Source organism: Salvelinus sp. IW2-2015, linkage group LG4q.2, assembly GCF_002910315.2.
Source record: "Salvelinus sp. IW2-2015 linkage group LG4q.2, ASM291031v2, whole genome shotgun sequence".
In the NCBI taxonomy this organism is placed as follows: Eukaryota; Metazoa; Chordata; class Actinopteri; order Salmoniformes; family Salmonidae; genus Salvelinus; species Salvelinus sp. IW2-2015.
In genome coordinates, this window is record NC_036843.1 from 9255578 (window position 1) to 9281966 (window position 26389).

A 26389-nucleotide genomic window follows, 5' to 3' on the forward strand; every position below is an offset into this window, starting at 1 on the left:
GCTCAACATGTTGGCAGGGATAGCTAGTCTAAGTACTTTCTTGGCACAGCAATGTACACAGACTGCATGATTTTTCAGAAACCCAGCCAGTAAAGTTTGTTTCCATCTTCCAGGGTAAGTCTTTGACGGGCAAGCGGCTGACAGGGCTGATGCAGTCATCCTGACACTGCCTGGACAGGAGGGGCATAGAGAGACACCCCTGGAGGGGTCATGACCATGTKGGGAGAGGGGCGTGCTGGGGCAGGAGGCTCTGTTCTGAAGGGTTACAGACAGTACCATGCAGAACTGGGGTTAGAAATACTCACAGAACCACAGAGAAATGGATCATGCCAGCCAGGGCGGGCCTTGACCCACTCACTACATGGCATGCATACAGTACAAGCACACACAGACACACACGGTTACAGTAGGGCTACATACAAGCTCAAAGAGTCATAGTGGGGTATATACATATATAAATATACAGTTCCATCTGCCCTCACTAGGCAGTCAGCAATAAAGACAGCAGGATAACAAATCTCTTTTTAAAATCTATCTAAATCTATATCATATTTTTTCTTATACAGTAGACCGTATAATCCTGTTTACTGATGGAAACTTAAAACCTATTATTTTTGCAGTGATTGGGAATATATTTTTTATTTGCCCATAAATCTAAGGTATTATAATTGTTATTATAGAAGACCGGTTAAGAAACTTTGAGGGAAATTCTCCATGCTTCATTACATTCCAAGAGTAGGTATAAGGCCTTGATAGAGAATCTACAATGAATCATTGCATGTTTCATCAAAACATTTTGTTTGTTTAGAATTCMTGCTGGGGTTGTATTTTTACTGATTGAAATCATGAAGTCCAATTGAGGTCAATGGCTTATTTTTCAAAGGAGACCTGGACAAGAAAGCTCTAGTATTTTACATAGACGATCATACACTCTAGAACACCTACCATTTGATTCAATCAATACAGATAGCTTTAATGTTACAAAACCCTATCCCTTATGGAAAATGTCAATAATGTCGATGAGTTTATAAATTTGTGATTTCAGCCTTATTTAGTATTTTACACGGCATCATGTGGTTTAAATATGATTCTGGACCTATTCATGCCAAATAAGTGCCACATCTGATCAGTCAGATACTTAAGTGACATTCACATGCCTTACAGGCCCCTAATGAAAATAGCCCTGCATCACTACCATCTAATGGAGAGTAAACACCATGCACAACTCTGTGGAACATGGTGGCCTGCCCTAACAGGAGGTGTGGCAGGAATATTTATTTATGTCAAATAATTTATTTAGGGGAACATTGAGACCAGGGCCTCATTTTACCCCGCAATCATAGGTGTCCTACAGTATAAGTTTAACAGCCCAAGAAATTCAGTTTTTATTCAGTACTAGCCTTTCTGTTGCATGAGTGTCAATGTAAACCATTACCTACATGCTCAGTCATTTATCCATAGTCCAGTTTTGGGTCAGAGAGATGTGTATGTGCTCATCATATGTTGCAAGCCATTGTTATATTGCCAAACAGTGTGCATGCTTGTTAGGGAAAATGCTCTGGCGAAATGGAGTTTAGGGAGTCTGAGCTGGGGAGTAAAATCCACGTGAACAGAGACCCAGCAGGCTACTTGGTTCTTCTTCTATCTTCAAACACAAACAAAAGGGAAGTCCCCTCGATCCCACCACTGAACAGAACAGGAGTATCACTGCTGAAAGGACAAACTCATGAGATACACCTGACTGATATATTGCATCCACATCCACCCCTGGAACTGGATCATACAGTACATGATACCTCTTCTACCCTCCCAAAAGACCTGAGCTAGAAGAGGGTATCATTCACAGCACAACAACAACTCCCTCGTGTGGTAGGGGGGGGGGGGGACACACATGATCAACTCAGATCAAAGTTTATTGGTTAGCGTACACAGTTATGCCATAGACAATATTATGAAAGACAAATCGAGAGCTTGGTACTATAATGTTCAATCTGCATTGTCAAAATTCAGTTATTGACATAGTTCTGTTCAGCGTTCTCTATCTATATAGTGATCTAAATACCCCAATWCATGTGAAGTTAAAAAWAAWWAWRWWTTWAAAATTGCTGAGACCAAAGGGTTCGGAACTTTAAAGCCAATTATATCAGAAACATMTTTTTTTCAGATAGAACGTTATAGTCCCAAGTTCTTGAAATACTGAGATAATTATTTCAATAATTGTTTCAATTAGAGTTGCTGCAATGCACTGTACTGGTTAATATTTATGATTATCATAAACTGATAACCTCGACTGTAAGGTAGAGATGCTTAATTTATTGAGTCAGTGTTTAAGAATATTGTCGGCACAAACACAATAGTGTATGTACAGAGTGCATTGTATATAAATTGACTCTATAGATTTCCATTATCTAAAAGCACATTTTATGGTATGGGCACATTACTATGCATGTAACATATCCAGGGAATTTGTGCTTCTAGTTTCTCAAACAGCAAGATGACTATTATCAATGTAAAATACCCATGCACCTGATATCTTGTGGGCACCAAATAATAAAACCTTTGGACCTCTGTCTACATGGTGACCTCTCATTTACAGTATGTGATAACTAGGTAGTAACATTGTAATTACTACAATAGTGTTACATAGGACCGCAGAAAAACATCCCCAAATATCCAGAGGGGGCAGAGTCTCATTCTTTATTTTCTTTCAATACAATAAAAATAGTTTAACAAAGACTTAATTCTCTCGATTTGAGTTATTTACAGTTGAAGATAAAATGACTGGTCAAGTCCATTTAATCTCTTGGCTCCATTCCGACCCCTGTGCTTCCTAACTCAGGAAGGCTTGCTAAGAGCTCTGGGGTTATTGCTGTGTCTTTGACTCTTTGATGAGGTATACAAGCTATGCACCATTACATGATTGGTGGTGATGACACTTGTTTCTATACAGACAGACATCACTGACTTCCATGAAGTGTTGTTTGGAAGTATACTGTATCATGCTGTTTGTTCGAGGACGTCACCAGTGAGAGAAAACAATGACCATAATAGCAACCAGGTTGTCATTTAATATGACTAACTTAAGACCTTTGAGGTTACCATGGAAACTCAGTAATTGATGGGGAGGTTGTTGTTGATTACCAAAATAATTCTCCATAGAAGTCCTAGACACTGTGGATGAAAGGGTCCCTGAGGGCATTCAGTGTTAAGAATGTTCATGTGAGTGAGTGTCTAGTCAACATTTAAGACACAAAATATCTGATAGGAAATGATCTGATGTGATTGGTCAAAAGACAATAAGTAGAAAAAAGATCTGAATTGGGCTGCCTGTGTAAACGTAGCTATATAGCACTTAAAAGCAAATGTCAAAAATAACATTGTTTTACAGCTTAAAGACTCCTTCTGCAATTGTAAGCAACTATCCTTGCATTATGCACACATGCCATGTAAGTGATTCTGGACAAAAGYGTTTGACAAGCGRGTCAGAGGAAGGAGAAAATATGGAGTAATGTGCCCATGAACTTGGTTGGGCACAGTTCAGAATACTGTGATTTGTTAAAGCTGATTTCACTAAACGTGTTATTGTGATGACTAAACCATAGGGATACAATCACATGAGGCAGGCAGGGGACAGTGGCTGACAATGAATGCATCATGATGCAGAGAAGAACAATCAACAGCAGTACAAATCATACGCCTGAGTAGAAGTAGGTATTGTAGAAAGACAGAGGTATAAACAAAGCCAGAACAAACAGAATAATAAAATATCCACCTCTCACCAAAATGACACCAACAACCCAATCTGTCAATATCGTGTTCAAAACAAAAGGAACATAGCATGATTCTAACTTCAGGATGAAAGGGATTCAAGCAAGCTCTTGATTTGTTTGGCCCGCTCAAGTGACATTAAAAAGAGTAAGAGAATGTCTAAGTAGTCCAGAGGTTTTGTTGTATAAGTGACAGAGGAAGTCCAGCACCGCCGCTATGACAGGGGCAGAGGTTAAAGTTCAGGGTGGTTCCAGTGAGGTCACTGGGTCATCATGGCTGTCAGAGCTGGTTTCTTGCCTGGGTCGCAGGCTGGCACAGTGATGAAGTTAATGACGTCTCAGTGTCACATTGGATCCCGCCGGCTGGGCATGGTGGCCACAGCCGTAGAGGACGAAAACAATACATATTCTCAGGGGGGGAAATTTCTTCAAAAAGAGAAAATATCTGAGTTAGGGAAGATTAGGTTATGTGGTCGCTGGCAGGCTGGCATTATAGCTGTCGGACGGATGGCTGTTTGGTGGCTGACTGTCAGACGGATAGGGTCTTTGGGCCCAGTGAAGGGGTGTGTGGAGGCCCAGGTGAGGGTCCTGAACCTCTCCCCTCACTGGCTGCAAAGCCCCCTGGGTCCTCATGCCATGGTACTCCTACAACAGAGACAAATGGGTCAGATCRTCTCCAAAATAGCTGGCATAAAACCAACAGTTGTTTTTATCTTTGTTGATGGCAAATGCAAGGCATGAACTGATGGAATAAGAATATACCTTGTATTTAAATGAGAAAGTACTGTACTATGTTTGAATAGGACCTAGGTGCTTACCTTTCAGCTAGCCATGCCCTGCTTCTGGTATAACCCTAATTCACACCACTGCATTTTCACATTATTATAATCCAGAGGAYGAAGCAGTGGAAGTCTTTCCAAACTGCATGGTGATTCTAGTGACATCAACAAGTCGAGGGAAGGGTTTGTGTTGACATTCATTCTTCATCCAGACATTGTCATTTAACTAAATTATTGGATTTTATTTTCTCTGGCAAATCATCCCAAAAAGAGCATAATTATATCCACATGTTCCAGTGTTTTTTCATAACATATATGCCTTTTCCGCTCCAGTGGAAAAATWATCCAAGAAATTCTTCTTTCCATTTCACATAGGGAGCAAGTCATTTGTCTAGAGACACCTTCAGTTGCTTTCAAAGTTAATGTAAAAAAAYACATTCATAAATTATTAAACAAGGTTCAGTAGATAACAAAATAACACTTCTTGCATTTCTCTCCTGAAATAATCACTTTAAATAAAAACATTTAAAAAGAAGCAGCAGACTTTTGCCAGAGGTTATCCATATTGAAAATAGTCTTTAAACCTAGAAAGTTCTTCTCTATCTGTATCGGTTGGGCGTCCCCTTGCCGTTTGACGAGGGCTCTTCAAGCTCATCGTCCTCAAAGCCGTGAAACGTGGACGTGTCACTCTCCGAGGTGGTGCCAAACAGTTCCTCTGCCCCAGCAAACGGCCTGCTGTCCTCCTTCTCTTCTGGGCGGCCAGCTGGCAACAACAAGATGACAGGATGATGGTAGCACATAACAGCTACAGTACAGCTTAGTCATAGTCATGGTTTTGGATGCTGTGTAGCAGAGCAGGGTACTCACTGGAGCGCCGGCAGACTGCGCAGGGACCCCTCTCCCCAGATTTACCCCTCTGCTTGTTGGAGCCTGGGGTGCACCGGCATGAGTCACAGTAGTTATTGGTAATGGCAGTACTACCTGGACCCTTCTGACCTGCAGAGGATGAACAGAAGGCTGGATCAACTAGATATGAACAAAATTAATGAAAAAMTATGTTTTCAAAGTCTTCAGACAGGGCTGACCTAAACATTATTTGTGTACATTGTTGGTTAAAAATGGGGCTAGTGAACTTGCACTGAACACAGAAATCACATGTTGACAGCCCAGGGGAGGTGGTTAGCCATGAGGCGCAGSTAAACCTGATGCACTGTTACACCTACAGCTATCCCTACTTTAGCTAATTGACTGCAACAAAGCTCACATGAATATGCAAACTGCAAACTAGGAATAGCCATGATGTTTAAAAACACACATTGGCTCTCTGTATATTTCTATTTCTGTGGATGGTGAAACCAGAAGAGACACGTTTTAGAGGCCATGAATATCAGTTTGCGTGCCTTACGTTTGTGTCGGTCAGAGCGCTGTGCGGAGGGTGATCGGGAGGACTCGGACCCCCTCTCCTCTGCCAGGTGGGAATGGGTGTAGTGGTAACTCAGCCCTGTACGGTGCATGTAACGCTTCCCGCAGACTGAKAGAGCACAAAACACAGACAAAAACACTCAGTTCTTCCCTTCTTAGAATGTGTCTATCAACACAGAGAAATTACGAATTGCATTTATGTGCCACTTTCAGAGCTAGACACACAGGGATTTGGTAAAAATYCAAAAAGACCTTTACATCACAATGTTCCCATCACTGCACTGAAAACATTAGGATCCATTTCAACAKTAGGTACACTGGTAGTGTCAGGTAGTATGTTTTCCACATTTCAGCATTCATGTCATTTTGTTGCACAATGGCTTTATCGCATCTTCAAGTATGCTCAGTAAGGTCATATCTGTAGCCTAACAAAACATGCCTTGAGAATTTCAACAAGTTGAGTTCTGTAAATAGACTGATAGGATCCAAATGGTGGAGCTTAGCTTATCTGTTGGGGAAAGGTATGAAAATACAGGGAACTGGTTCACATCTCAGTAATACGGAACACAATCAGGAGAAACATAAACCTGATGTGGGAACAAAAGTGTTTCAAGAGTCACACAACATGGACTCATTGTTTAGAGAATGGATAGAGTACACCACTWAGATCACTGAGAATACTAATCAACTACAAACAAATCCAAATTTACTAAGATACCARTAAAAGGCAACAAGTTCAGATACCAGAGGTCGCTGTTTTTGACTTATGCTTTTGTTTGTATCTGTCTGAAATAGAGAAAACACAAAGCAAAAAAAAAAAGAAAAATGGAAAGAAAGAAAAATGGCATGAGTATGTCCCACTCAGAAAGTCACCACAACAACAGAAAATCCAGAAMTCCTGCCTAGGTTCTCCACATGCAAATGCCATGCCTACTGGACTACTTGAGACAGTGACAACGCTGTCTCCTCTGTGCTTCTCATCTCTGGTAAGAAGCAAGTGGAAACACACATGGCTCTGATAAATGTGTGAGTTCTCCAAGGGGGATTTGAATGACTTATCTACATAGTACTGAAATGTTAGGGTTTCATTTAGTTCGAGTTAAGACCTGATGGCTAGATGGTTGAAATGTTAGGGTTTCATTTAGTTCGAGTTAAGACCTGAATGGCTAGATGGTTGAAATGTAGGCGTTTCATTTAGTTTGAGTTAAGACCTGATGGCTAGATGGTTGAAATGTTAGGGTTTCATTTAGTTTGAGTTAAGACCTGATGACTAGATGGTTGAAATGCTGTCCTGAGGGCACCACAGCAGCACCTAATCCCTTTGTAGAAAGACATCCAGACCTGAGAAATCAATATCCATTTTTATGATTAAAATATACTGTTTAACTAGCTTACAGAGACATGGTAGTACCATCAGCTCTCTTCAGGAGAATGTCTTTAACAAAACCAACCAGTTGAAATGGAGATCAAATGTCTCATGACTGGATGATATCATAATGCACCTTTTGATACGATATGCGAGGGAGATTGATCATTACTTGACTTATTTACTTACTGTCACAGCTATATGGCTTGTCCTGGTCATCCATGTCTGTCCTCCTGCGGCCTGAAATCCGACCCTGTGGGGACAAAACCACCATCACCATGGTGACCAAGGAGACCACAGTGCTAAGCCAGCAGAAGCCATAGAGACTCAGTGATTCAAGGAAAGTGGCAAGCAGAAGTACATGACAACAAAGTGTCATGCAATTGAAAAGGAAACCTACAGTATAATCCCATATCATACTAAACTAAAATGTCCAACCGATAAGTTACCACCTCATAAAGGCAGACCCAGCMCAATCAAGAGAATATTAACAGGCAAACACTAATACCTGTGAAATCAAACTGACATCTTTCCTGCCAGCCAACAACTGTATATRGTAGGATATATTTCTACCCCATTAGTTGAAACTATGATTTGTTAAAAGTTTTTTTGGGTGGAAAGATACACATGACAGAGAATAGAAAGGGGGAAGGTGATTTGTAAAATAATTTACATTTTGGAAATAAAATAAATGTAAGTGAAATTTCACTTGCAAAGAAAGCAGCCAACAGATAAGCAAATTTCTACAGGTGCATTCAACTGGCTGGCAGGATAATAGGTGAGATGGTAGTTCATAGCTACAGGTCGTCTGTTTCCATTGTCATCAATGTCATAGTGACAGTCTGTATAAAGGAAATGTTTCTCAGGACAGGTATTTTTTAAAGCTTATGACTGGATTGTGATGGGGRAAAAATACTAATCTATAATGTAATTCTGTCAGTATAAATACAATCGCACTTAGCCATGGTACCAAGATGATTTCATGCATTATAATGAATTGATTCAGATCATTCTCTAGCACTGAGTGGTATTCAGATAACAGGAAGTCCTCACCAGCACAGATGCCCAGATAATGAATGCAAATATAGTACCAGTGAGGGACTGAATCCATGAATGAATTATTAACTAGGGTAGTCATGTGCATTAGGAGTAGTTCACTACAGTACAGTATGTCTCTGTGGATCACCTACCCTGCTTTTTCCTCTGTGTCTTTTTTTGGGGGTGTCCACGTCATAGTCCTCATCGTCATGGTAAGCATCTTCAGCTGCGTCAGCCTCCAAGACCCTCTGTGGAGAAAAAGGAATAGAGAGATCTCCCTCTTGTCTAGAGGTCAAAGACACTGCCTGACTGTCTGAGGAAGTATAAAATAAGGTAATAAAATGTGTCCAGGATAGATGGCTGTAATAAAATATGATAAGGCTATAAACCTCTGATACTTGCTATTTGCATATTTGAGCACGTTATGACAGTATGCCCTTATAAGGGCTGACCCCATTTAGCCGACTGGTCGATTGTTTGGTCGATAGGCTGTTGGTCAACCGAGATTTCTTTAGTGGAGCAGCCAATTTTTTTTGGGGGGGGGGGTTTCTGTCTGATTTGTCTGAGTTGCGGTGTCTCAGTGCACAAATCCATTGTAGAAGCCATGGGGATGGCACAGTTCATCACCCTAAGACATGTGATACTGAAATTGTATATGGTTATATTACTGTGCTTACGGAAAGTATTCAGACCCCTTGACTTTTTCCACATTATGTTACATTACAGCCTTATTCTAAAATGTATTAGTTATCCTCACCTACACACACACACAATACCCCATATTGACAAAGCAAAATCTTATTTTTTAGAAATGTTGGTAAATTTATTAAAAATAAAAAACTGAAATATCACATTTACATAAGTATTCAGACCCTTTACTCAGTACTTGTTGAAGCATTTTTGGCAGCGATTAAAGGGGGCATAGTACAGCCAGTCGGGCACTTGAATCCGGCCCGCGAAACATAAATCAATTTTAAAAATATATATATATATCTCCAACTTCGTGGTATCCAATTGGTAGTTACAGTCTTGTCCCATCGCTGCAACTCAGGAGAGGCAAAGGTSGAGAGACGTGCGTCCTCCGAAACACAACCTAGCCAAGCCACACTGCTTCTTGACACAATGCTCGCTTAACCCGGAAGCCAGCCACACCAATGTGTYGGAGGAAACGCTGTACATCTGGCGTCCGACCCGCCACAGGAGTCGCTAGAGCGAGATGGGACAAGGAAATCTCGGCCTGCCAAAACCTCTCCTAACCCAGACAACGCCTCATGGGTCTCCCAGTCACGGCCAGCTGTGACACAGCCTGGGATCGGACCCGGGTCTGTAGTGACGCCTCAAGCACTGCGATGCAGTCTTAAACCGCTGTGCCACTCAGGAGGCCCCCTCAAATTGATTTTAAACAATTGGTCCCCTAAATAATGTGTCCCTCCGTTGAATTTCAAAATGCCGATGTGGCCCTCGTGCCAAAAMGTTTGCCCAACCCTGGCCTAGAATGTTCTTGGGTATGACGCTACAAGCTTGGCACACAAGTAGGTAAACCACCACTTCCCTTCGCATTATTGGTCAACGTGCAATCCTTGGAAAACAAACTGGATGATCTACGATTAAGACTATCCTACCAACGGGACATTAAAAACTGTAATATCTTATGTTTCACCGAKACTTGGCTGAACGWCGACACGGATAATATAGAGCTGGCTGGCTTCTCCGTGTTTCAGCAGAACAGAGCAGCTACTCTGGTAAGACAAGGGGCGGGGGTGTGTGTATTTTTTCTAATATTAAAGAAGTCTTGAGGTATTGCTCGACAGAGGTAGAATACCTCATGATAAGCTGTAGACCCAACTATCTACCAAGAGAGTTMTCCTCTATATTATTCGTAGCCGTCTATTTACCACCACAAARAGATGCTGGCACTAAGACCACACTCAATGAGCTGTATAAGGCCATAAGCAAACAAGWAAATGCTAATCCAGAGGCGGCGCTCCTATTGGCCGAGRACTTTAATGCAGGGAAATGTAAATCCTTTTTACCTCATTTCTACCAGCATGTCACGTGCAACCAGAGGAAAAAGCAAAATAAAACTCTAGACCACCWTTACTCCACACACAGAGATGCATACAAAGCTTTCCCTCGCCCTCTATTTGGCAAATCTGACCCTAATTCTATCCTCCTGGTTCCTGCTTACAAGCAAAAACTAAAGCAGGAAGTACCAGTGACTCGCTCAATATGGAAGTGGTCAGATGACGCGCATGCTACAGGACAGTTTTGCTAGCACAGACTGGAATATGTTCCGGAATTCATCCAATGGCATTGAGGAGTATTACCAACTCAGTCACCAGCTTCATCAATAAGTGCATTGATGACGTCGTCCCCACAGGGATCGTACGTACATACCCCAACCAGAAGCCATGGATTACAGGCAACATCCAGCTAAAGGCTAGAGCTGCCGCTTTCAAGGAGCGGGACACTAATCCAGACGCTTATAAGAAATCCCGCTATGCCCTCAGAAGAACCATCAGACAGGCAAAGCATCAAAACAAGACTAAGAMTGAATCCTGCTACACCGGCTCTGACGCTCTTCGGATGTGACAGGGCTTAAAAACTACTACGGACTACAAAGGGAAACCCAGCCGCGAGCTGCCCAGTGACACGAGCCTACTAGATGAGCTAAATGCCTTTTGTGTTCGCTTCGAGGCAAGCAACACTGAAGCATGCATGAGAGCACCAGCTGTTCCAGAMGACTGGGTGATCACGCTTTCCGTAGCTGATATGAGCTAGACCTTTAAACAGGTCAACATTCACAAAGCCGTGGGRMCAGATGGATTACTAGAACGTGTACTCAAAGCATGCGCGGACCAACTGGCAAGTGTCTTCACTGACATTTTCAACCTCTCCCTGRCCGTGTCTGTAATAACTACATGTTTCAAACAGTCCACCATAGTCCCTGTGCCCAAGAAATCGAAGGTAACCTGCGCTCACGTCGGCAGCCATGAAGTGCTTTGAAAGGCTGGTCATGGCTCACATCAACACCATCATGCCAGAAACCCTAGACCCACTCCAATTCGCATACCACCCCAACATATCCGCAGATGATGCAATCGCAATCCACACTGCCCTTTCCTACCTGGMCAAAATGAAYACCTATTTGACTAAAGCCCAGTGCTCAACACCATAGTGCCCACAAAGCTCATCACTAAGCKAAGGACCCTGGGCCTAAACCCCTCCCWCTGCAACTGGATCCTGGACTTCCCAGGTGGTAAGGGTAGGCAACACATCTGCCACGCTGATCCTCAACAGTGGGGCCCATCAGGGGTGCGTGCTTAGTCCCGTCCTCTACTCCCTGTCCACCCATGACTGCGTGGCCAAGCACAACTCCAACACCCTCATTAAGTTTGCAGACGACAACAGTGGTCGGCCTGATCACCGACAACGATGAGACAGCCTATAGGGAGGTCAGAGACCTGGCAGTGTGGTGCCAGGACAACCAACTCTCTCTCAATGTGAGCAAGACAAAAGGAGCCGATTGTGGACTATAGGAAAAGGAGGGCCGAACAGCCCCCCTTTAACATCGACGAGACTGGAGTGGAGCGGGTCGAGAGTTTCAAGTTCCTCTATRTCCACATCACMAACAAACTATCATGGTCCAAACACACCAAGACAGTTGTGAAGAGGGTACGACAACACCTTTTCCCCCTCAGAAGACAAAGATTTGGCATGGGTCCCCAGATCCTCAAAAAGTTATACAGCTGCACCAGAGAGCATCCTGATCAGTTGCATCACTGCCTGGTATGGCAGCTGCTCGGCACCTGACCATAAGGCGCTACAAAGGGTAGTGCGTACAGCCCAGTACATCACTGGGGCCAAGCTTCCTGACATCCAGGACCTATATACTAGGCGGTGTCAGAGGAAGGCCCAAAAAAGTATCAAAGACGCCAGTCACCCAAGTCATAGACTGTTCTCTCTGCTACCACACGGCAAGCAGTACTGGAGCGCCAAGTCTAGGACCAAAAGGCTCTTTTAACAGCTTCTACCCCCAAGCATAAGACTGCTGAACAACTAATCAAATGACCACCCGGATCATCTACATTGACCCCCCCTTTTCTTTTTACACTTGATTTGTATTTGGAGAGTTCATTCCATTCTTCTCTGCAGATCTTCTCAAGCTCTGTCAGGTTGGATGGGGAGCATCGCTGCACAGTATTTTCGGAGTGGTTTGATCTGGTTCAATTCCGGGCTCTGGCTGGGCCACCATGCTTCACCGTAGGGATGGTGCCAGGTTTCCTCCAGACGTGGTGCTTGGCCTTCAGGCAAAAGAGTTCAATATTGGTTTCATCAGACCAGAGAATCTTGTTTCTCATGGTCAGAGTCCTTTAGGTGCCTTTTGGCAAACTCATTATAGGGTCTTATTTAAAAAAATCAATTTTAGTATAAGGCTGTAACGTAACAAAATGTGGAAAAAGGGAAGGGGTCTGAATACTTTCCGAATGCACTGTATGTAAAAATAATGGTGCAACACTAATAAATCTAATAGTATTTTAACATGCACTTTCTACCTTGTTGGTTATGTCCGCGCGCCATAGAATTGGCATCTTTCCCTATGTTGCTATGTGCATAATAGCTAAATTAACCAGCATATTTGGATTGAGAACAATGCCTTAAACCCTATTCGGACTAGATTAGTTTTACTGGGGATGGTCGGGTAATGTAAATATTAGGGATGCACGATATAAAAACTTCTGTGAGCATATCGGAATCGGCACGATGTCTAGTTTAACGSCGATGTGCAAAACYGATGTCAAACTTGACGTGCATACCTATATAACGCAGGTATATGATGTAATGATGCCACAAAAAAATACAGCGCTACACAGAACTAAAGCAGAAAAATACTAAATCGCACACTTCCAACAATTAAAAACAAGTTCAAGTCGATCAGTCATTTAAAAGAGTAAGAACATTTCAGCGAGACAACTCAAAGGCGAAATCCATTAACTTTTTAGGGATAGGGGGCAGCATTTTCACTTTTGGATGAATTGGTGCCCAAATTGAACGGCCTCCTACTCTGTCCCAGATGATAATATATGCATATTATTATTACTGTTGGATAGAAAACACTCTAGTTTCTAAAACCGTTTTAATTATGTCTGTGAGTATAACAGAACTCATATGGCAGGCAAACTTCCAAACAGGAAGTGAAAAATTCTTGAAAAAGGGGTCGATGTGAAAGTCATCGCCTATTCAACAAATCCTGTAATTTATGGATCTGTTTGCACTTCATACGCCTTCCACTAGATGTCAACAGTCAGTAGAACGTGGAATGAAACCTCTAGTGTGATGTGGGGCCAGGTGGGAGCTATTTGAGTCACTGGTCTGGCAGATTGCCAGTTCCTGGTCACGCACGCTAGCCATGCGGATGTCAATGTGTGCCATTACTTTTACAGAAATGAAGAAATGCTCCGGTTGGGACGTTATTGGATATATAAGATGACAACATCCTGAGAGATTGATTCTCAACTAAAGTTTGACCAGTTTATTCGACTTGTAAATAACTTTTTGAAGTTTTCGTCCGACATTTGCCTTCACTTGCGCCAGTTTTGGACACGTGTACTACAACATGCTAGCTAAAGTTGCTAATTCGACATAAGTAATGGACATTATCGAACAAAATAACGATTTATTGTGGAACTAGGATTCCTGGCACTGCATTCTGATGAAAGATCATCAAAGGTAAGGGAATATTTATGATGTAATTGCGTATTTCTGTTGACTCCAACATGGCGGAGAAATGTTGTTTCTATCTGAGCGCCGTCTCAGATTTGCATGGTATTGCTTTTTCCTGAAGTTTAAAAAAAATCTGACAAAGGTTGCCATTAACTTCTTGTCAATATGGGGGCGCTGTTTTCACTTTTGTAAAAATTTGTTCCCAAATTAAACTGCCTCGTACTCAATTCTTGCTCGTACAATATGCAATTATTATTACTATTGGATAGAGAAACACTCTAGTTTCTAAAACCGTGAATTATATCTGTGAGTAAAACAGAACAAGTTGCAGCAACTTCCTGTCAGGAAGTGAGAAATCTGAAATCGGGGCACTCGTGTTCCAGGGTCAGTTTATTAATTTGCATGTAATCTATGAGTCGACATGCACTGCATACGATTTCCCCTAGATGTCATAAGCAGTGAGAATTGGAATGGGGTTGCTAGGCAATCTGAGGCCGGTCATAAAAGCTCTTGGAACCGGGGGTGCACTCTTTTCAACGTTCGTCATGACGCCAAGACAGACCTCAGGATGGCATTCTGAAAAGCTCTCGTTATAGGCCTTAGATATATCCGGCTCTGATTTTATTCAATATAGGTGTTAAAAAACATCATAATGTAGTATTTTTAAACGGGTTATATCAGTTTATATCAGTATATTGCGATTTTCGGAATTTTCTTTGTGCTGCGTTATGAAGAGTTGGACACGTCTGGGCCACATAGCTAATGTTTGCTGCTAATTCCTAAGTTGAAGACGACAATCTACAACCGAGCAACGATGATTCTGGACAAAGGACAACTTGCACAAGATTCTGATGGAAGCTCATCAAAAAGTAAGAACTATTTATGTGATGTTAATTCGTTGTTCTTGTTGAAAAATGTTACACTACTATTCCGCCATTAATTTCGGTGCGGTCTCGCCTTAACGCACGCTGTATGTCGTAGTAACGTTAATTTAAAAATCTAACACAGCGGTTGCATTAAGAACTAATGTATCTTTCATTTGCTGTCCAACCTGTATTTTTTAGTCAAGTTTATGATTAGTTATTGATTAGATTAGGTGCCTCTCCCAAGATTTCTTCCGACATTTTGTTGGCAGCTTGGGCTACTCATTCTCATTGTATAACCACGATTGGTGCCGCTAAATATGCACATTTTCGAACAAACAATATATGTATTGTGTAATATGATGTTATAGGACTGTCATCTGATGAAGTTTTGAGAAGGTTAGTGAAAAATGTAATATCTTTTGCTGGTTTATTCGCTATCGCTAACGTGCATGAATCAATGCTGCTGTGTGTGCTTGGCTATTGTAGTAAGCTAATATAATGCTAAATTGTGTTTTCACTGTAAAACACTTAAAACATCTGAATATTGGCTGGATTCACAAGATCTTTGTCTTTCATTTGCTGTACGCTGTGGTATTTTCATAAATGTTTTTATGATGAGTATTTAGGTAATTCACGTTTGCTCTCTGTAGTTATTTCTAGTTACTTTGGTGAGAGTTGTGATGGTGGCTGCAATGTAAACACTATGAATTTATACCTGAAATATGCACATTTTTCGAACAAAACATATGCTATACAATAAATATGTTATCAGACTGTCATCTGATGAAGTTGTTTCTTGGTTAGTGACTATTTAAATCTTTTATTTGGTCGCAATTTGTGATTAGCACCTATGCAGGACAAAAACAAATGGTGGAAAAAAAAGTGTGTTTTTTGCTATGGTGGTTAGCTAATAGAAATAACATATTGTGTCTTCCCTGTAAACATTTTAAAATCAGAAATGATGGCTGGATTCACAAGATGTGTATCTTTCATTTGGTGTCTTGGACTTGTGATTTCATGAACATTTATTATTATGATATCCCTGTCGCTTAGGCTAGGCTATGCTAGTCAGCTTTTTTTGATGGGGGAGATCCGGATTCCGGGTTTGTGACTCGTTAGAGCTTTTAAATAAGAACCAGTGTATCTTTAATTATATATTTGTAAAACATGTATCTTTCATCAAAGTTTATGATGAGTATTCTGTTATTTGACGTGGCTCTCTGTAATTACTATTTTTGGAGGCATTTCTTGAACATGGCGCCAATTGTAAACGAGATTTGTGGATATAAATATGCACATTATCGAACAAAACATAAATGTACTGTGTAACATGATGTCATATGAGTGTCATCTGCATGAAGATGTTCAAAGGTTAGTGATTAATTTTATCTCTATTTCTGCTTTTTGTGAAAGCTATCTTTGGCTGGGAAAAATGGCTGTGTGTTTTTTGATTTGGTGTGTGATCTAACATAAAATATATGTTGTGTTTCTCGCGCTGTAAAACATTTTTATTTAATTTTTTTTGAATTTTCGGACACGATTGGTAGATTAACAAGATGTTTATCTGTCATTTGCTGTATGGACTTGTTAATGTGTGAAGCGTTTAAATATTTTCAAAAAAATATTTTTGAATCCGCGCGCTGCCTTTTCAGCGGAATGCTGGGGGGGGGTCCGCTAGCGGAACGCATGTCCTAGAAAGGTTAACCTCTTGAAGCTAGGGGGCAGAATTTTTATGTTTGGAAAATAACATCCCAATGTAAGCTGCCTATTTCTCAGGTCCAGATACTAGAATATGCATATAATGACAGAGTAGGATAGAAAACCTCTAAAGTTTCCAAAACTCGTCAAAATATTGTCTGTGAGTATAACAGAACTGATTTTGCAGGCCTAAAACCTGAGGAAATCCAACCCGGAAGTGACTCTTATTTTGAAAAATCACTGTTTCCATTGCCTGCCTTTCATCCATATTAAAAGGAGATATCAACCAGATTCCTTTTCCAATGGCTTCCTCAGGGTGTGTTGTGAACAGTCTTTAGACATTAGTTTCAAGCTTTTTCATTCTGAAAAATGAGGCGAGATTTACCAAAACGCGTCAGTGGATAGACGGAGGTCCTTACATTAGTTCATGGCGCTCGACACTGGTTGCTCGACATTTTCTTTCTCTCCAGTATTGAATAGTTTACCGTCCGGTTTTAAATATTATGATTATTGATGTTAAAAACAACCTGAGTATTGAATTAGTAAATACGTTTGACATGTTTCTACGAACTTTACGGATAGTTTTTGGAATTTTCGTCAAGCCTGATGACCTGCCTAAGGCTGTGGAATACTGAACATAACACGGCAAACAAATTGAGTTTTTTTTGATATAAAAATAATCTTTATCGAAACAAAAGAACATTTATTGTGTAACTGGGAGTCTCGTGTGTGCAAACATCCAAAGATCAAAGGTAAGCGATTAATTTTATTGCTTTCTGGCTTTCGTGACCAATATACATTGCTGCCTAGGTGTTCTTAATGTTTTGTCTCTGATCGATAAACTCACACAACACTTTGGATTGCTTTTGCTGTAAAGCATAATTTTTCAAAATCTGACACGACAGGTGGATTAACAACAAGCTAAGCTGTGTTTTGCTATATTGCACTTGTGATTTCATGAATAGAAATATTTTTWGCAATTTTGGGRGAATTTGGCCCTCTGCAATTCAGCGGTTGTTGATGAAAATGATCCCGCTAAAGGGATCCRTGCGTCAAGAAGTTCAGAACAAATTCTTAATCTTWCTGCCTTRTTCAGGGGCAGAACAACAGATTTTTACCTTGTCAGCTCGGGGATTCAATCTTGCAAACTTTCTGTTACTAGTCCAACGCTCTAACCACTAGGCTACCTGTCACCCCTAAAATACATTTTTATTTATATAAATATGCGTGCAGCTCTTACTCCTATACCCTCMTTTTTCTTGATCTCCTTATTGTTATTACAATTATGATCATCATTATAATWATAAGTCATGTTGTTATCATTAGTAGGCTTTGTATAGTATCCTTGTATAACCACCATCGAGCTGTAGGCCTAAGAKCGCATCCTGTTTAGTCTTAATACCGTAACTTACTTACATGCTGACCAAACCGCCTGCGTGCGCCACCGCGCGCATGTTGMTTTTGTTCCCCCACACCAGACACGATCAGGACACACAGGCTGCTTTTGCAACAGCTRATGGGGATCGTAATAAAATACCAAACGCCGAACWAATTATATTAATTTGGGGACAGGTCGAAAAGCATTAAACATTTATGGCAATTTAGCTAGCTAGCTTGCTGTTGCTAGCTAATTTGTCCTGGGATATAGACATTGGGTTGTTATTTTACCTGAAATGCACAAGGTCCTCAACTCCGACAATTCCACAGATAAAACAGTAATTAGGTYCTCCTCCTTCCTTCAGGCTTCTTCTTCTTCTTAATATTTTGGACTTAATATGGCGGTTGGCAACCAACATTACTACAACCTGCCGGAGTGTGGACCTAAGTTCATCTTTCAATCACCCACGTGGGTATATGCTTCTAAAAACTAATGAGGAGATGGAAGGCGCCGGATTTGCAGCKCGTTGAGTGTCACAAATAGAACAGACTTCTATTTTAGCGCCTAGCCACGCAGACAGTCGCTGACGCCCGCGAGCAGTGTGGGTGCAATGATTGAATAACATGTATATTTTGCAACGCTCGCAGACTCTCTGGTACACTTATTTAGTGTTGCGTACACTGTTTCAAATGGACAGAATAAAGTATAATATTGTAATCTAAAAGCAACTGTTTGGCACACAATACTCACACAACGTTTGCACAAATATGCTCCTTTTTCTTGATCTGCAGTAGTTCCCACAACTAAGTCAAATGTCTTCCACACATCTGACTTCCCTTTTTCCTCCTGAGCAACCAGTAAACATTCAGTTTTCGACGTCCTCCACATCCATTTTGCAGGCGACATTACTGTGTTCGGAGTTTGTTATAACCAATTTTTTTATATGATGATAGGCTATAGCTCAGGCCATATTGGACACATGCCTGCGATGCTTACATGTTTCACGTAAAGAGAACAACGGTTGAGGGAATGTTTCTCCTAAAGTAATTTGAGGTTTCGGTAAAATAACTTTTCAGTCAGAAACATGAAAAACTAAATGGCTGGAATTATGTTGCAGCTTAGCAAAAAACACTGCTRTGGTGCCTTTTCKCTGCAGTAGGGAGGATAGATTTTTTAATACAGTGTGACCATCGGGCTCTTTGGAGTCATTTGTGTGTCTTAACTATTTAATCAAACAGTGTGGTTAAGTAGACAAGCTCAGTGCATATGTAGTTGATTTTATTCAAACACATAGGGTATGTCTGTCTATATATAGAAAAATAAGTTTAAACATTTCGACCAATGGATTGGTTGAAAGAACAGGACGACTCTCGGTTGACCAAGATCTTTTTTTGTCGGGGACAGCCCTAGCCCTTATACACTGTTCCAGGGAGTTCTGTTATGCTCAGAAGCCATTGGGTTAAAACTTCATTATAACYCACCTGGATCTCTAGGAGGCTCTCCTCGTCCTTTGAGTTGTTCCTCTGGTCTAAGCCCTCCCCTCTGAGAAGAGCCTCCAGCGTGGTGCCCTGTGTGGGAATCACATYCTTGCCTGTGAGTCCTCCATCTGGATAAAGAGGAATAAACACACAAATAAATCAAACAAACCCGGGAGCCGCCCATCACATCAATCAAAGTACAGTCGTTGCCAAAGGTTTTGAGAATGACACAAATATGATTTTTCACAAAGTCTGCTGCCTCAGTTGTTATGCCATGGCTAATGCATATACTCCAGAATGTTATGAAGAGTGATCAGATGAATTGCAATTAATTGCAAAGTCCCTCTTTGCCACGCAAATGAACCGAATCCCCCCAAAACATTTCCGCTGCATTTTTCAGCCCTGCCACAAAAGGACCAGCTGACATCATGTCAGTGATTCTCTCGTTAACACAGGTGTGAGTGTTGACGAGAACAAGGCTGGAGATCACTCTGTCATGCTGATTGAGTTCGAATAACAGACTGGAAGCTTCAAAAGGAGGGTGGTGCTTGGAATCATTGTTCTCCTCTGTCAACCATGGTTACCTGCAAGGAAACACATGCCGTCATTACATTTACATTTAAGTCATTTACAAGACGCTCTTATCCAGAGCGACTTACAAATTGGTGCATTCACCTTATGATATCCAGTGGAACAACCACTTTACAATAGTGCATCTAACTCTTTTAAGGGGGGGGGGTTAGAAGGATTACTTTATCCTATCCTAGGTATTCCTTAAAGAGGTGGGGTTCAGGTGTCTCCGGAAGGTGGTGATTGACTCCGCTGACCTGGCGTCGTGAGGGAGTTTGTTCCACATTGGGGTGCCAGAGCAGCGAACAGTTTTGACTGGGCTGAGCGGGAACTGTACTTCCTCAGAGGTAGGGAGGCGAGCAGGCCAGAGGTGGATGAACGCAGTGCCCTTGTTTGGGTGTAGGGCCTGATCAGAGCCTGAAGGTACGGAGGTGCCGTTCCCTCACAGCTCCGTAGGCAAGCACCATGGTCTTGTAGCGGATGCGAGCTTCAACTGGAAGCCAGTGGAGAGAGCGGAGGAGCGGGGGTGACGTGAGAGAACTTGGAAAGTTGAACACCAGACGGGCTGCGGCGTTCTGGATGAGTTGTAGGGGTTTTAATGGCACAGGCAGGGAGCCCAGCCAACAGCGAGTTGCAGTAATCCAGACGGGAGATGACAAGTGCCTGGATTAGGACCTGCGCCGCTTCCTGCGTGAGGCAGGGTCGTACTCTGCGAATGTTGTAGAGCATGAACCTACAGGAACGGGTCACCGCCTTGATGTTAGTTGGAACGACAGGGTGTTGTCCAGGATCACGCCAAGGTTCTTAGCACTCTGGGAGGAGGACACAATGGAGTTGTCAAACCGTGATGGCGAGATCATGGAACGGGCAGTCCTTCCCCGGGAAGGAAGAGCAGCTCCGTCTTGCCGAGGTTCAGCTTGAGGTGGTGATCCGTCATCCACACTGATATGTCTGCCAGACATGCAGAGATGCGATTCACCACCTGGTTATCAGAGGGGGGAAAGGTCATCATTGTTTTGCACAAAAAGGGCTTCACAGGCAAGGATATTGCTGCCAGTAAGATTGCACGTAAATCAACCATTTATCAGATCATCAAAGAACTTCAAGGAGAGCGGTTCAATTGTTGTGAAGAAGGATTCAGGGCGCCCAAGAAAGTCCAGCAAGCGCCAGGACCATCTCCTAAAGTTGATTCAGCTGTGGGATCGGGACATCACCAGTACAGAGCTTGCTCAGGAATGACAGCCAGCAGGTGTGAGTGCATCTGCACGCACAGTGAGGCGAAGACTTTTGGAGGATGGCCTGGTGTAAAGAAGGGCAGCAAAGAAGCCACTTCTCTCCAGGAAAAACATCAGGGACAGACTGATATTCTGCAAAAGGTACAGGGATTGGACTGCTGAGGACTGGGGTAAAGTCATTTTCTCTGATGAATCCCCTTTCAAATTGTTTGGGGCATCCGGAAAAAAGCTTGTCCTGAGAAGACAAGGTGAGCGCTACCATCAGTCCTGTGTCATGCCAACAGTAAAGCATCCGGAGACCATTCATCTGTGGGGTTGCTTCGCAGCCAAGGGAGTGGGCTCACTCACAATTTTGCCTAAGACACAGCCATGAATAAAGAATGGTACCAACACATCCTCCGAGAGCAACTTCTCCCAACCATCGGAAGTGTTGACGAACACCTTTTCCAGCATGATGGAGCACCTTGCCATAAGGCAAAAGTGATAACTAAGTGGCTCGGGGAACAAAACATCGATATTTGGGTCCATGGCCAGGAACTCCCCAGACCTTAATCCCATTGAGAACGTGTGGTCAATCCTCAAGAAGGCGGGTGGACAAACAAAACCCACAAATTCGGACAAACTCTAAGCATTGATTATGCAAGAATGGGCTGCCATCAGTCAGGATGTGGCCAGAAGTTAATTGACAGCATGCCAGGGCGGATTGCAGAGGTCTTGAAAAAGGGTCAACACTGCAAATATTGACTCTTTGCATCAACTCATGTAATTGTCAAAAGCCTTTGACACTTATGAAATGCTTGTAATTATACTTCAGTATTCCATAGTAACATCTGACAAAAATATCTAGACACTGAAGCAGCAAACTTTGTGGAAATTAATATTTGTGTCACTCTCAAAACTTTTGGCCACAACTGTATAGCAGTAACTCAAGACACTGACAGGCAGCACCGCATTTAGTCTTTCCCGGGAACATACAAATTGCTTGATTTTTGAAAGCATCACTATAACGCCAAATCCCTTTATTAGGGAGGTGAGATACTCTCTCTGTATAGCTTAGTTTTTCTATTCAGCTGATGAAAGATGGCTAATCCAATGTGTACTGCCGTGTTTCAAAGGTAGGCTAATGTGGGCTTGCTATTTGGAGCATGCAAATAGGGACGACCTGCCCTTTTTTTACACTCAATGCTAATGCAAAGCTGTAACTGTCAAATAAATATAGGTACATTTGTGATTTGGGTGAACTGTCCCTTTAATGTAAATGTTCCATAGAGTTCTCTTCTTGTATTGTGATAGAGGTCAAAACAGAGTGTGGATGAGAGAAAAGACTAACATTGGCTGGTAGTCAGTCTAGCCTGGAAATCATACTCACACTTTCGTTCAATTGAAGGGTATTTCATTCAGCAGTAGCCTCATGATGTTAAGAGGACAGACTTCAAAGCCTCAACTTAATCTTTTTAAAATCATACCTTCAGACACTCATCTCACCAAGTGAAATCACCTAGCAGTCTCACTCCCTGAGCTGAATGCTAACATGCAGCAGTTGATGAGTGGTGAGGATCTAAGTAGATAGAAGAGGGAGGCAGGCAGGGGTATGCACTAACTACCATATGCTAGCAACTCTGAGGGCTCATCCACACCGGAGCCCCTAACCATTGTGTCTGCACATGTTGACTTTCAACTCTCAGCGACTAGACAGCCCCTCCCCCCTGGGAGCTGCAGGCTAAAAATAGAGCAGGCAGCCTGCAGCAGGGAGCCGATTCTGCATGCAGCCCAAGTTTCCCTCTATCACCGCCAGTCAGACAGCCAGCCAGCAAGCAGCACTAACTCCGGCTGGCTGCAGCGATAGCTACCTCTGCCCAGCTACAGGAGAAGGCACTCTCCCAGTGGAGTCTGGAGAAACCAGGCAGAGCCAGCTAGTGCCCCACTACTGGGCACAGATCACATTCACTGGTATGTTACACAGTGTAGGGCAGAGTGACTTAATGTGTGTTACACAGTGTTACTGTTCGAGCAGGGTGTCTTAGTGACAGGTAGAGAAGAGCAAAGTGAGGCTCAGTGAAAATATTACAATAGGAAGTGTGAGTGTAGGGCAGAGTGACTTAATGTGTGGGAGTGTAGGAATGAATGGGTAAAAATAAATAGAAGTGGGTGATAGAGTGAGCGAGTTTGTGAGAAAATGTTCAGGAACTTATGAAGAGTAGCGAAAAACTAAATTTTTCGTAACATTTATTAAATGCAGTCTGTTGTGATTCCTGTCCTTCTCCTCCCAGCTGAGCAGGCTAAAATTTGATTACATGTTCTAGTTCTCACAAAACAAGTTTACTCGTTCACTGAACGGAGCACTTCTCATTTGATAAAAAGTGACTAGCAGGCTGTTTGCTTTCCACACTGAAATTGAATGATGTGCTTTCAGYTAAATGATTCCAGATCATAAATAATAACAAGATAATAGAATGGGAGATGAACGCACTGGACTGACTGGTGATGAGACACAGCAGAGAGTTGCAGGAATTTTGTGAGGGGAGGGGGGGGATTTCTATTACCTAGCTGGAGGCCACAGAGGCGCAGCGGAGGGTCCATGGAGGTGTGCAGCCGCCTCTTCTTCCTCCAGCAGCGGGCGGGGTATGTATACATCTGACCTGCAGCCACCCCTATAAAAACAGACAGGAAGTGAAGAATACACCACGCCGTTCTCTCTCCCCCCCAGCCTGATTCATAATGTGTTGCTTAGCGACCCTAAAAGAGTGAACTCAATATTCTTATGCAGTTGTATATATGAAGGGTTCTCGCTGGAGGCAACATAAACACTATTGGATATCCTTATATAGACATGTTTRTAGCTGTAGTGGCCAGAGGGAYATATTTAGATACAGATGACATTACCCACTAAACCTCAACAAGTGAATGATAGTTTTAGTAAACCAGAGCGCCAGCCATCATGCTTTTCTATCTCTACCCACCAGGGCTGCGGTGGTGGCGCTCCATCCAGATGTAGCAGTTGTTCTGTGCCACGCCGGTCTGGGAGTCCAGGAAGGGCAGGCGCACGCTGCGCTCGGCACACAGGCGGGCATTGTAGCTGCGGCACTGCTCAATGGCATCCTTGTAGAACTGGTCACCCAACCTGCAGCAGGGAGACCATTCAGACCGGTCAACACCACTTGTGGTTGGCACTGACAGGCATTTGGTTATGCGGCTGGTAAAGATACTGAAATAGGCCCAATGGCCAGATTAGTGGTTAACCAGACAATTCATTTTAGCCATGACTCACTGACCACCGTGGACTACTGGAAACATCACTACACACCATATATATATATATAYACACACTCAGCAGGGGAAGATAGAAGTTTCCATGTGACTGTCACAAATTCCGCCATTGAGACTAGCTTACATAAACCTTACACATACAAACTATAAGATGGAGGAATGATGTGCATGGTAGGGATGGGCGCGGTCATTTGAATAGTAGTCCACACTTTTCACGCATGTAGCTTGTTATTGTCAGCCAATCAAAGCAGCACTACTGTCAGAGGCTCCATGTGTAGCAAGTAAAGTGGGTGATTTCTAGTCAATGGAAAATGGAATTACAATTATGGAATGAGAAGGAGAAAGCTACAATGATCAACCAACAGGTAGGCTTGTTGATTAATATGAATAGAGTTGTAGACAAGGACACAGGGAACAAATAAAAATATTAAATTAGCCTTGCTAGCTAGCAAGCAGGCTTACTAACTTAGCTGGCTAGTGTAGCTAGCTAGCGTCTTTACATCAATTAGATGCAGCCAAGACAGACACTACCTTATGAGATGATAACCTATCGCACCAACAAGTTTTTCTAACTTGTACGGGTCGGTCTGTCTWCTTTCTCTAGCTCCCCCGCTCTCACTCGCTCTCCCCCTCCATGCCTGACACACCGCCACCTGCTCCTCTCGCGCCCCTCCCACACCCGTCTGTACTGAAACATCAAGCAGTGCACCACCTCTGAGTCGCAGGAGCAAGTCCCCATTGAAGTAAAAATCTMTATATATAAATAAAACATGTATTTCGACTGTCTGGATATCCCCCCCAAAAAATTATATTAGAATAGTGAAAATCATTTCAAATGCCCATCCCTAGTGCATAGGGCTGTGACTGTCATGGAATTTTGGATGACAGTAATCGGCCAGTCAAATTACCGCGGTCTCCATAATAACCGTTTGAATAGCATATCTTTTTTTTTTTTAATAGACAGACATTCTTTCCCCCTCTGCATGTGCTACAATCATTTATATTTCTGTGTTCTGCTGCTGCAMCTTACTTGCACCTTTGTGTGCTCATTTTCTGCAACACCTTGCTTGTGTCAGCAAGGAGCAACAAAGTTATCACATTGTTAAGAGTCCATGTTACCAAATAACAGACTCAACCGATGGAATGCCCGGCCATCCCMGTGTCTTCAGTCAGCTGTTCGTATACGTAATTGTGCCAGCCCTAGATGTGCATAAAGGTTCTGATCAGACAGATTATAAACCATGTAAACCAGTGTTTTCCACTAGCGCCGGCAGTCGGCTATACAAACGATTACAGACCCATTTTCAGCCGGGTACTTTTCCCACTTAACTAGGCTGCTAGTCAGAAAAAGTCTGCCGAGCCCGCTCCTGCTAGAACGAACAATTTGCATCTTCTGGTGATCTATTTATAGGACAGCCACCTGTCAGTCAAAGTGAGCGATGACMGGAAAACACTGCTGGTTTGACAGTCTGCTGTCTGTCCCGCCTCTCAGTACCTGAGTGTGTGCGTGGTGGTTGCAGTCCAAAAATGTTACAAGGAGGGAAAGAGCATGCATTTGCACGTCCAATAATGTCGTAACGAAGACTTGAAATCCACTTAGCCTATTGTTTTCTGGCACATTAATTTATTTTCTTTCGCGTGCAGGGTCGGACATTAATGATGGCCCGTTGGTCCTGGGCCAGTAAAAACACGTGTTGGGCCACGTTGATCTCGTCAGTCACCGTCTCAAAAGGGCCAGCAACATTTTGGCRCTTTGCTGCATTCCAGTTCAACATTTACCTCCTCTATCGTAATCAACCAC

General features: G+C 42.6%; 2 protein-coding genes across 4 annotated transcripts in view; one reads left to right on the forward strand and one right to left on the reverse strand.

Annotated features, from left to right (window-relative positions):
- LOC111963248 (regulator of G-protein signaling 6-like) overlaps window positions 1-2091 on the forward strand; it is a 63648-nt gene extending 61557 nt beyond the window's left edge. The window contains 1 exon segment of the mRNA XM_023986558.2: window positions 114-2091. Coding sequence (XP_023842326.1) covers window positions 114-164 — 51 coding nt within the window. The 3' untranslated portion in view covers window positions 165-2091.
- LOC111963249 (zinc finger protein DPF3) overlaps window positions 1896-26389 on the reverse strand; it is a 47633-nt gene continuing 23139 nt past the window's right edge. For 2 of the 3 annotated variants that reach the window (XM_023986562.2, XM_023986560.2), the window contains exons 2-10: window positions 24282-24442; window positions 23865-23972; window positions 19520-19644; window positions 8525-8620; window positions 7524-7587; window positions 5952-6077; window positions 5414-5542; window positions 4586-5309; window positions 1896-4412 (exon numbers count right to left, since the gene is read on the reverse strand). In XM_023986562.2, the coding sequence (XP_023842330.1) occupies window positions 5146-5309; window positions 5414-5542; window positions 5952-6077; window positions 7524-7587; window positions 8525-8620; window positions 19520-19644; window positions 23865-23972; window positions 24282-24442 (973 nt within the window). In that variant the 3' untranslated portion in view covers window positions 1896-4412; window positions 4586-5145. Of the gene's footprint in view, window positions 5310-5413; window positions 5543-5951; window positions 6078-7523; window positions 7588-8524; window positions 8621-19519; window positions 19645-23864; window positions 23973-24281; window positions 24443-26389 lie in introns of all 3 variants that reach the window. The other variant, XM_023986561.2, reaches the window with a different exon arrangement.